This window comes from Triticum urartu, chromosome 3, assembly GCF_003073215.2.
Source record: "Triticum urartu cultivar G1812 chromosome 3, Tu2.1, whole genome shotgun sequence".
Classification (NCBI taxonomy): domain Eukaryota; kingdom Viridiplantae; phylum Streptophyta; class Magnoliopsida; order Poales; family Poaceae; genus Triticum; species Triticum urartu.
This window is the reverse complement of record NC_053024.1, coordinates 218,933,878-218,945,922: the sequence shown is the minus strand read 5'-3', so window position 1 is coordinate 218,945,922 and position 12,045 is coordinate 218,933,878. Positions and strand designations below refer to the sequence as shown.

The 12,045-nt window shown below is 41.1% G+C and overlaps 1 protein-coding gene across 2 annotated transcripts; it reads left to right on the top strand.

The window, feature by feature from the left end:
• The first annotated feature begins 1,430 nt into the window (after positions 1 to 1,430).
• LOC125543670 (crossover junction endonuclease MUS81-like) lies at positions 1,431 to 8,887 on the top strand. 2 transcript variants are annotated; one of them, XM_048707096.1, is made up of 10 exons: positions 1,431 to 1,919; positions 2,963 to 3,060; positions 3,163 to 3,293; positions 3,866 to 4,008; positions 4,863 to 4,920; positions 5,936 to 6,094; positions 7,443 to 7,522; positions 7,702 to 7,936; positions 8,035 to 8,121; positions 8,286 to 8,887. In XM_048707096.1, the coding sequence occupies exons 1-10, from the start codon at positions 1,720 to 1,722 to the stop codon at positions 8,370 to 8,372; spliced, it is 1,278 nt and encodes a 425-aa protein (XP_048563053.1). In that variant the 5' UTR covers positions 1,431 to 1,719; the 3' UTR covers positions 8,373 to 8,887. The 2 variants fall into 2 exon arrangements, with proteins under 2 accessions (XP_048563053.1, XP_048563052.1); XM_048707095.1 differs by having other exon boundaries at positions 1,436 to 1,919; positions 8,339 to 8,887.
• Positions 8,888 to 12,045: the final 3,158 nt, after the last annotated feature.

Below are 12,045 nucleotides of genomic sequence, written 5' to 3'. Positions count from 1 at the left end.
TAGCATGTTGTAGGCTGATCGCACCGTGAATTGGCCAGTTCTTTCGTGTGCCCAACTCCAGTAGTCCTCCATGGGTGTCGTACACAGAAGGATGCTGAGAACTACCTTCGCGTCAAATGCCAAAAACGTGGCATCGATCTTTTGCTTCTTCCATGTGGCACTGGTGTGATCTATCAGTTCCGCCACTATGACTGGTGGTGTATTTGCAATACAGCCATATGGCCTCATCATCTCCGGACGGGGAGCCAACTGTCCATCCAAATATCGGTGCTCTCTCCATTGCCAATGTGCTTGATTAATCACAACCTCAATGTATCACGTCCTTCCACTAGGGCTCTCCATATCTGGCTTGGATGACTCCCGAGGGAAGCGTCCATAATAATGGCATTAGGGAAGTAAATGCTCTTCATTATGCGTGCGTTGAGAGAGTTAGGATCATGTAACATGCGCCATACTTGTCTAGCTAGCATAGCTAGATTGAATAGCTCAAAGTCTTTAAAGCCCAATCCTCCCATGCTCTTAGGTTGAGTCATTGCCTTCCATGAGACCCAATGTGGTTTGCGTTGACCATTCTTACTCCCCCACCAAAATTTTCTAATCAACATGTTCAGATGCTCACATAGTCCCCTTGGCAATTTAAAGCAAGACATGGAATAGACTGGTATCGCTTGTGCTACGGCTTTGACCAGCACCTCCTTGCCCACAGAAGACATCGTCCTTTCAACCCATCCTTGAATCTTGTTCCACAATATGTCCTTCAAATATTTGAACGTGCCATTTTTTGAGGCCCCCCCATCCGTGGGCATGCCCAGATATTTCTCATTTAGGATTTTATTAGAGACGTTTAAAATATTTTTATGTCATTGCGAACAGCCTCAAGGACACCTTTGCTGAAAAATATAGATTGCGTTGCAACTAAGCGCTTGTTCGGCTCTCCACCGGCTCCGCAGAATTACAGGATCTGCGGAGTGCCTACTTTCCAACTTCACTGTTTTAGCCCGCAGCTTCGCCAGCTCCGCGGAGCTGAGTCCAAAGCGGAGGGAATCCGATTATCCGAACACCCTCTAAGGTCCTGTTTGGTTCGGCTGTGGATTTCTAAAAGCAGCTGTGAAGAATCTGCTGTGGAAAAATAGTTGTGGAAAATCTGGTGTGAAAAAGATGTAGGTCATTTGGCAAACCAGCTGATACAGCTTTTTTAGATTTTGGCCCGCAGCGGAATCAGATTTTGGAAAGCACGTCCTAAGCTGCTTTCGCTTTTGGTTCAGATTTTGACAGCGGATTTGTGAAATCGAATTTTGCTGAGTTCGCCTTTTATCGAATTTTGACAGCAGCTTTTATTGAATCTGAACCAAAGCCTAAGTATCAGTTCAGCGAATTCCTAGTTCAGACTGGAGACCAAGCCTCAATCATCCCGGATTGTCTCTACCGACGTACTTAGCCGTTAACCTCCCGACGAAAAGCCCCCAAACCCAATTTGAATTTCAGATCCTGACATTGCTATGCGATCCGAATAGGCCTCCACGGCACCCACGCCGCCGCCTCCCTCCTGCCCCCCGACGCAGCCCACGCGGCGGCGCCGCCACAACCCCAGCCATTGTCCACTCGACGGGCCAGGATTCCAAGTGCTCACTCGCGTCGAAACCCCAAGCCTAAGCCCCAATCCGGCAATTCCCCCTCCACCTCAAAGATCTCCCCTTACCTCACCCTAAATCCTGGCAGATGGCTCCGGCGATGCCGAAGCAGCGCGCGGTGCATCTCCCCGACAACGAGGAGGTTGCGCGCCTCCTCCTGGAGAAGCACCGGTCGATGCTGGAAAAAGACATCCCAGACAACCTGAGTCTCACGCTCTCCAACGCCTACCGCAACGTCTGCGCCGCCAAGGAGCCCATCCGGACCCTCAAGGACCTGCTCAAGATCAAGTACCCATCTTTCCATTCCTCTCCGCTGTTTGTTCGGTTTTCGTTCTTGGGGGTAAAAGTCGCATTAAAGCTAGGGTTTGACCGACTGCGGTTTGTCGCTTTGGTTTGTGTAGTAATGTCTCGCGCTTTTGTTCCATATAAGTAGACGGAAAATCAGGTTTATTTTCGAATGCTTTAAGACGAATGGACCGGTTTGTGATGTTGGCGTGCAGATAATTTGTTGTGTTAACATCAAAATTTTGATTTTGGTTTGATGAAAACTATTTAAGTACAGAGATCTGAGCTGTGGTGAACCGATCTGATCATCCATGAGCCCACGGTAACATCAATTTTAGTTTGCATATTTCAGTTCATTCTGCGGTAAGGCATAAGTTTGTTGCAATGTGTGTGGCGAAACTGATTGTATAACCAGAGCAAACCAACAATGCCCATTACCTCTGCACACTGTCGGTTCATCTCCTGCAGAGTAGCTCTCCTGAACCTAAGATATTCTTCATTGGGTGTTAGGTCTTTTGGCGATACTTTGGATGTGACTTAGCTGGATATGTTAATATGTATAGTACATCGGGATTTGGTTCTGGGTTACAACCCAAAATTGTAATTACTTTTAAGTTGTACAATTAGACAAGTGCTGTAACAGTATGGGTCTTCACTAGTTCGGGTTCATCTGGATACTTTGGACATTATTTCGTGAGTTGAATTGGGAGATGGACATGCCAGAACTTTTCACTATGACGTGTCTGTTTGTGCTTGGATCGCAGAAAATTGTTCATTAATTTTGCACTGTTTTAATTAGTTCAATCTTAGCCATTGCTTCTTATACATGCTATTTTTTCTTCCTAATAAAGTTGTCCATTGGTAAGACTTTATTTTTTGTAGTGAGTTAATTTTTTTAGGAAAGGTAATGTCATTTGGTTCCTCTGATTCCACTATGCTGCACTGAAACTATACATTTATTTTGTCTCTTTTATAACTAAGTACTGCAATAAATTAGCATTGCATCTTAAGGTATAAGTGTATTGATGTTCTCTTATTATTGTCAGGGGTGTTGGACCATGGGTCATCCGTCTCATAAAAGAGTCCTTTCCAGCGTCCAGCCCGGATTTATCTCCTCCAAAATGTAAAGAGAAAGGGAAAAAGGGTAACTTTTTTCATGCTTGATCTTTTAACACCCACATTTGGCATAGGGATGGCCAAAAGATTTTGTCTGCTGAATCTTACACATCACTGTTCATTTCCGCAGGGAAGAAAATAAAAAGACCAGAGCATAGTCCTGAACTTGTTTGCAGCAATTCTGCTTCTATGGCATCCCAAGAACTGATACAGTTGACCAGTCAAGAGCAGCTCAGTTACAGTTCTGAAGTTCAAACTACCGTACGTCTACCTCGACCAACATTGTTTTTACAGTTTTCATTTTTCTTCCTTCCATATCAAAAATATTATTTTAGCTATAAAAATTAAATGACTGTTTTTGTCTAAATGGTTAGCTACGAAGATGAATGCAATCATATGCTTTTATTTTCATATTCTTCCGGTGAAGTTTTTGAGTTTTATAGTCTTCAACCTTACTAATTCACTTTCCCATCTCTTCAATCTTACTAATTCACTTTCCTGTCTCATTGTTTCACATAAAACTAAGGGTTTAATATTTAGTGTGGAGCAAGGCTTTACTAACATGGTGTGTGTTGTGCAAAATTCGAAATGTTTGATATAGCATCTATCACTTACATACCCCAATCAGATTTTGCAGCCTCACCAATCACCATATTGCTAATGTTTAATAATGTGACACGATATAGAGAAGAGGTTAATTTCCTTGTTTATTTTCCAATACTTCCTCTGTAAAGAAATATAAGAGTGTTTAGATCACTACTTTAGTGATATAAACACTCTTCTATTTCTTTACGGAGTAGAACTTAATGCTATTATTTCTTTTCCACTACCAGGGTTCTGCTGAATTCACTATGCTAGACAAGGACACTGGTGGTATGGGCAATTCTATACTAGCTATGCCACCTCGTCTATCCAATGAAAAGTTTCTTGAAGCTTATGAAATGGTGTTGATATTGGATGATCGTGAAATTTTTGGGTTCGTAAGATTATGTCTTACTCAAGAATTAATATATCTTGTGTTATAGATATATTTGATCTTTAAGTGGGATTATAAGTTTGTCTTACTGTATGTGTAATACTCAAAACTGTATGGCCTTTGCTGCACATTCTCCAAACTTGTTCAAACCAGTACGACATTGGAGGTTACTTAACACAATGAATGTTGCTACCTTGATGCAAGTTTCAAAGTTTTGAACGATGTGATTGGTCCCTGGTCTTTTTGGGGTGATAATTTGAGCATTTGTAGCATATGTCTTTGTTCTCTCTTTACTTATGAGTTGGAAGATGAGCTATGTCATTCTGTTCCTTAGAATTTTTTTCCTGTTAAAACAAGCTAATGGTTGCCACTTGCTTAATGTTGCTCTTTTCCTGAATTTGAAGACAATTTGATTACATAGTATCTTCTGTTAATTTGAATTTAACCCTTTTCTGTTAATGTTTGTTTCATTTAGTTTCTATCCTTTATGTTCTATGCGCCGTATTTCAGATACATATTCAGTTTATAATTCAAGAAAGTAAGTCGATCATGGTTGCCCTTGGTCGTTTTATAGAAATATCAAACCACCAAAATGAATTGAACTGAGCCTTTTCTCTGGAAGTAGTTTCATTTTTGTTCCAGAACTACATAATGACTTCCTTAGTTTTCATGAATAGTTATAAGCTACTATGTTCGTTGGCTCACATGTAGTTGCAGTCCGATTTTGCATACATTGCCATTTGCTTGAAGCTTACCCCCCACCACACCTGCTGCACAAGAGTTTCATGTTATTCGGTCTTTCTTTTAATTGTATATCAGAATTTTGCTCTCATGATTGTTACATTTTTGTGCAGATCCCGTGGCAAAAGAGTTGTTGGTAACATACATTCGAAGTTTCATGTACCTGTAGAGGTTGGTCAGATTCAGACTTGTGTGGGCTTGCCTTACTAACAGTCTTCATGTTCCTAATGCTAAGTTCATTTGTTCTAGTTTGGGCATCATCTTTGTCTCTTTTTACACATCTCAGATCACTAAACGTCGCTGCTAAATATGATTGGCACTGCATCAGCATGTCCTTAAAGTCTAAACTGAATCGATGATGATTTGATGAGACATATTACATTATGCTGCCCTGTCAATTAGAGAAGTCTAGAGAAGAAATGTTAGGGTACCTTTTCTGTTATGTGAGCACGAACGGGGCATCTGATTTCTTCTGCTAGCCCACAGCTAATGCAAAATGCTGCTTGGATGGGCGTCTCTTATGTTAAATTTGAATTGCATGTAAAGTACTATGAACACAGGGTTGACAGAATCAATGATTCAAACATATCATCACTTGAGCAGATGCATGTGTGAAGTCTATGCCCAAACACAGGGTTAGCATGTAAAGTACTAAGAACATAGGGTGATGAATCTGTTTGAATCAGGGTTAGCATGTAAAGTACTATGAACGCAGAGTTGGAAACTCATGTCAAGTCTCAAGAGTGGCACTTTGCAGACTATGCACAAAATGTCATTTCTGTTGTGAGGAGAGGGGATATCTGATATTTTCTCATACTGCTAGATTGCTTGGCTAATATATATGGTCTCTTGCCCCCACTGTCCTGATACTTGCTGCCCAGTGTTTGTTTGCATGTATTCAGTGGAATGGCACATATAGCATTATTGCCTCGTATCAAATTGGACACAATCTGCCAACTTGTCAGATTCTGCTTATATACTTTAAACATTCAATATATGCTGGGTAATAGTATAAATGTACCACTGTAACGAATTTAACATAAAATGTTCATGAGACGTGGATCTTGTCTTCATTTCAAGCGAACTAAAAATGATGACTGAAGATTTTATGCATGGATTGAACTGTTCATGTTATCTGTGCCAGAGAAAGTGGTGTTGATGAATCTGTTTGAATCATGTCATCCAGATAAAACGCCTGCCTGTTGGAGATGGTATTTGGATTGCTCGTCATAGAAGATCTCATACGGAGTATGTTCTTGATTTCATTGTTGAAAGGAAAAGTGTAACAGATTTGGTTAGCTCAATTAGAGACAGCAGGTACAAAGATCAGAAATTAAGGCTAAAGGTACCATCTGAACTAGTATTAACTATTGTCATTATTATAATCTCATGTTAACTTCCCCTGTTCTTATACTTCCACTTAGTGTCTTAAGACTCTAGTTTTCTTGTGTAATCCCAGTCAGTGATTGTACCAACCTAAAACATTGTTTTGTCCATGAGCTAGTGACCAGGTCAAAATTTGATGTTTAAATCATTAGTTTGTCGGGCAGCATAGTCGTGGAGGCTTCTATAATGTGACAGATGGTTGAACGTAACTCGCAGTGAATGTGTACCAGCGTTGTCTAAAGTCTAAACTATGTTTGTTTTATATGCTCTGTATTTCTATCCTACAGTTTACATCGTTAAGAAATGCTGAATAGGACAAGTGTTTCACTTCAAGAAGTTGTGTAGTTGGCCTGTCTTGTGTGTCCACATGCTTTGCCCATAGTGACCAGATGTTTGCGTTTAGTCTAGTCTTAGGAGTAAATTTCATCAAGCACACAGATTTCGTAATAGCTAAAAAAGAAGTTTGCGTTTCACATCACTGTACATACTTTGCTATAATATTTAATAAGGCCCGCCACATCCATCACTTCTTGTTGATATGAGGTGGTCAGTGTAATTGACATGCAGGACCCACTAGTCAGCCGCCAAATGTTGTATTATCTGGTGAAATATCAGTCTTCTGTCAGTTTTGATAAAATGTACTTTTGAAATTAGTCAAAACAACAGCAAAAACTACAAAATGTTGTATTTAATATATGTATAATTCCAAATTAAATTCTTACCAAATTAAAACTTAGGGACCTGTATGTGTACTGCAAGTTTACAGTATGTAAGGTGCTGTCGTGTAATGTTAGTTCAAATTCAATATCTTCAAACTTACATATGTTTTGATATATATTATGAATCTACACATTCCACAAATCAACAAATATTTTTGCTTCTAAACAGGCAGGCCCTACATTTTCAGTTGCACTAGACTTTGGTCCCGTATGTCCAGACTATTTCATTTAACAGGATTCAACAGATGTGTGGTTTATCAAAATGTTAAAATTACGTATAGTTCTGTGAAATGCAAACTAAGATGTGTAACTTTCTGATAGTTGTACTAAAATATATGTAGCTCATGAAATTTACCTTTGTTCATTTATACTTATTTTTTATCCAGAATTCAATGGCATAAGTAGGCGAGCCCTCTTGGGCAGTGAGATTTAAGTTTTATCCCTTGATATTTTTTCCCAGACATTGTACTCTTTGTCCATGTTTATGGTTTCACAGGAGATAGCTTAGTGGGTTACTAACTTCCGCTAGCATATTTTATGTATTTAGCAACAATATCATATGATGCTTCCGTTTCTTGTATCTTGTAGAAATGTGGACTAAGGAAGCTGATATATCTGGTTGAAGGTGATCCAAACCCTTTAGGCGCATCAGAGAGCATCAAAACAGCGTATGTATACTGCTCATGTAACCTTGGTGATCAAATTATCCCTACATAGACTTTTTTGGTGTGAAACTTTTAGTGCTCTCCTCCTTGATAATAATACATCTAGTGGTCAGTTAATAAATTTGATACCTGGGGTAATCAGGTGTATACCCTTTAAACTGTTCCGTGTCTTTAAATTTCAGCTGCTTCACCACTGAGATTCTTGAAGGATTTGATGTTCAGAGAACCACTGGATATTCTGATACTGAAAACACATACGGCCACCTGACACTCTCGATAATTGATTACTACAGCACAAATTTCTCAATCGGTGCTAACACTTGTCGAGTTTGCTTAACTTATGACGAGTTTGTGAAGAAGTGTTGTGACCCCAAGAAGTTAACTGTGAGCGACATATTCGCTCTACAACTTATGCAGGTATCCAGTCAACCTTCACCCAATAAATACTGCCAATTCATTTGGTGGCCTAATTTGGTGCAAGATTTATTCCATCAATTTCTTGGCAATTAATGCAGGTACCACAGGTGACAGAAGAAACTGCAGTTGCAGTTATAGAGCTCTACCCTACTCTTGTCTCACTTGCTCGGGCGTACTCCATGCTTGTGAGCAGTCCTCCTTTCCCCTTTAAATTTAAGTCTCTTACGATGTTCATCATGGTTAGTTAGCTGTATTTTTTAAAATTAATACTTGCAACACTTTGTTGAACTCAGTATTCAGAATGCCCAGCCAAAGGAAAGGGTACTAATATTGCTTCTATTGCTGCTAGATGGTTTATAACTTGGTGTTTGAACTAAAACTTGTTCCTGTAATGTTTATAAGGATGGTGATACCCCTGCCCAAGAGAAGATGCTGAACATGAAGAGCAAGATGGTAAACGCGGGGGCTAGCAGAAATATCTTCAAGCTTGTCTGGGGTGAAGGGTGAAATATTGTTCCTTACCTAGTTACCTATATGGGCTCCTTCCTGACTTGACTTGGTTCAACCGGCCTTTTGTCACCATCTCGATGATTTTGGCGCCAGCTCTTGTGATGAAGCTCCATTGTTCCTGGAGCTGTCGTCGCATAATAACTTGCATGTTCCGAAGGTAAATTAAGACGGTTATTTCTGTGCCGTGGTGCCTTGGGGCGCTGGAAGTTTCATCACCTAAAAACCTCCTGATCCGGTGGTTACCTCCCTGTTGTAGTAGACCTGCATGCCGTGCAATGAGCTGGCTATGTTAGCTTGCAAAAATGTCTTATATTGTGTGGCGGAGGGAGTATTATTAAGTGTCGAAACAAAATGTATTAAGTGTCTTGTACTATGCATTGTTTTGTGTTATTTGAAACTAGTTTGAATGGAAGCCTCCGAGATGATAAGAGAATTTGAATCTGGGATTGCCCTGTGTGGCTTGTGCAAATCAATAGAAGATCAAGAAGAACGACTCAGTGTGTTATTTGTGTCATAAGAAAGCTTGTTTTTTTTAGTTGGAAACATATTTCCGTTTACCAGTAAATATGACAATTGTTGGATATGAGTGTTAAGTATGTTATATCTCATCTCCCTATACATCAGTCTTTTAAGATAGTTGATAGGTACTCACTCTGTTCATAAATATAAGATGTTTTAAAGACTTAATATTTATAAGCAAAGGGAGTATGTTTTAATATTGTACTCCGTCCGTCCGGAATTAGTTGTCGCGGGAATGGACAAAGATGAATGTATCTAGAACCAAAATACATCTAGATACATTCATTCCTCCGACAAGTATTTCCGGACGGGGGGAGTATCAGACTTGAGGTCATGTCCCCTCATCCTCCTGGTTCCTAGTGCTTCACTCTGCTTTGGTCATTGTTCTCTGGGCTGCTACAAGGGGACAGTGGCCTGCATCCGATCCCCAATCTCCCATCTCACCTAAAAGTTTAAAATGTACACCCTCTGTTCATAAATGTAAGATGTTTTAGCAGTCAGTTCCTTGTGTTTTGGGGAATAGATGATACCCCGTATGTTGCTGCGGGAATATTTTGTAACATATCTCAATGTGATTCATTTGTATGAAACATATATAAAAGGATAAAACTAAAAGTACATATATTTTATTATGTTTGATCACTATATAGTTGTAAAATGTTTATTAAATATAAATAGAATAATAGAATAGAAATTCGCATGTTGAGATAGGTCTTTTTTCATGCAGGTTTCATGATGAAGTGGTATGCTTGCATGTTGCGAGACATATGATAGTGAGTGTGGGGCTTTTCTCGTGCATGTTGTGCAATGATGTAGCATACTTGCATGTTGAGAGAAATAATTAGTAAGGGCTAGCTATTTAGATATAGAAGATACATTTTTCTTTATCTAATAGTTTCTCTAAATCCCTTAACAAAATTTAAGCACAACTTTTTTTGTACACAAACCCATTTGAAACACAAGAACTAGCTCGGTGCATAATTCAATTTAGGTACCACGTTAACATCATACATAACATAATTAAATAGTTAATTACTTACCACATCGACATTGAACTAGGTTAAGTGTCAAGATAAAACATATAAAAACTTAATGCTAGACGGCTCTATCGTCGTCATTGAAACTAAGAACATCATCAATGACATGGTTCCCACACAAGGACATTTATTGTTGATCCAAGGAATATGAACCAAATTATTACAACAACTATGAGTGAAAGAAGAAGCTTCTTAAATTTCCTTCTCTCGATTTACATCTTGTTGATTTGGAGTTGCTTCTCGTTGATTTGGACTTGTTTCTCGCGTGCGTCTATCATCACATCATCTAGCTTCGCTCTCAATGATTAATAGAACCAGTCTAACATTTGATTTACATAAGGTTAGCCCATATCCATGTGTTGCAAGTGAATCCTCTATGCGTGGGTGTATTGTTCTAAGCAACGAGAATCGTATAGCAAATTGCAAATGTAAAGGAATTTGTGTTTTTACCTTGCTTTCACGGCCCCTCAAGCGAAGAAGTCTCGATTGGGATTCCTTGGCGTGCGTGAGGTTTTTTTGAACAATGGGGCACTTGCAGCCGCAAAGGAGCACGATGGCTCGTCGGATTTGAGGCGGCATCGCAGCCAATGTTGTATGATTTTGCTGACGGATCCGACGTAGGCGCTGCTACATCGTGATGATTCGCTGGAGTGCGTACTGGCGGGGAGCCCTGCCACGACTATGGTGTAAAGGACCATTCTGACGCCGTCGGTCGGAGTGGGCTTACGCGTGGGGCTCTTTCCGCTTCCCCAACCTCATGCAACTCAGTTTTCGGGCACATCAGGGCTCGCCGGCAACGAATTGAACATTGAACATTTGCACCGGCAATGGCATTAACTAATCAAGTCGAATCCGGCGCTGTGGACGAAGGGGCAGAGGGTGTTAGGGTTGAGGGGAGGCACCACAGACGGCAAAGGTAGGCAGCGGACTACACGGTCGTTTTCCTACTTATTCTAAGAGTTGTCTTTCTTGAACTAAATGTAGTCTAAAGAGTGTTTTAAATGATACAAACTCATAATTTTAAGGAGTTAGACATTTGGGGATCTGCTAGCTAGAGGCTGATTTTCTATACTTTATTTAATAATGACACCCAAATGCATCTTATATTTGATTAATATCAAGAAAAACAAAAGCTAGTACCATGGACAGATAGTTGGCCATAGAATTATGAGTAAAAAATATACATCGAAAATCATACTATAATTCTTCTTTCTCCAATTGTATGCAAAATTGCACTGATCAACGGTAAAGGTGAGGGATACCTGCAAACACCCCTTCTGCCCCCCCCCCTCTACTTCTACTTGCTCGTTTTCTGCTCTCGAGTCGGTTCCGCTTGGTCACCTTGCAAAGGTTGCGACTGACTCCGCGATCATCTTCAGGGGGGGAGGCTGCTCCCCCCTTAGTCCAAATCGACGCCATCAGGGCTCGTGAGATCCTTGATGGTAGGCTAGCGGAAGAACGCGCAGCTCTGCTCTTGCCTACCACTCCCCCCTGTGGTGGACGCCTCCCCGGCGCCACCTAGGCTGCCCGGCAGCCTTCTCCCTCTCGCCGCGGCCGAGCTTCGTGGTCGCACCCGCTCCCGCACCGCCGCCCTCCACGCCCAAAGCGTGTCTCGTGTCCTGGGGTCAAGCAGCCCCCCAATGGCGCCTTAATGCGTGCCCTCTTCTGGAACATCCGCGGTTTCGTCCATGATGGCCGGCGCCGCCAACTCGTAGAATACATGCGTGATGAACACATTGACATTGTCGCCATCCAAGAAACCATGCGTACAGAATTCGCTCTCCCGGAGCTTGACCGTCTGAGCTCTCACCTCTTTGCTTGACATTGGCTCCCTTCTAGTGGGAGCATAGGCCATTCTAAGGGGCACCCTTTTAGGTGTCAAGGATGCCACCTTCGAGGTGGGTAGCATGGACCGGGGGCAATTCTTTGTGAGCATGAAACTCTTCGAACACTCGCTTAACTTCAAATGGGAGGTCATCATTGTCTACGGTCCTGCGGACCATAGTAGGTTTCCTTCCTTCCTCGAGGAGATCCACCGGAAGA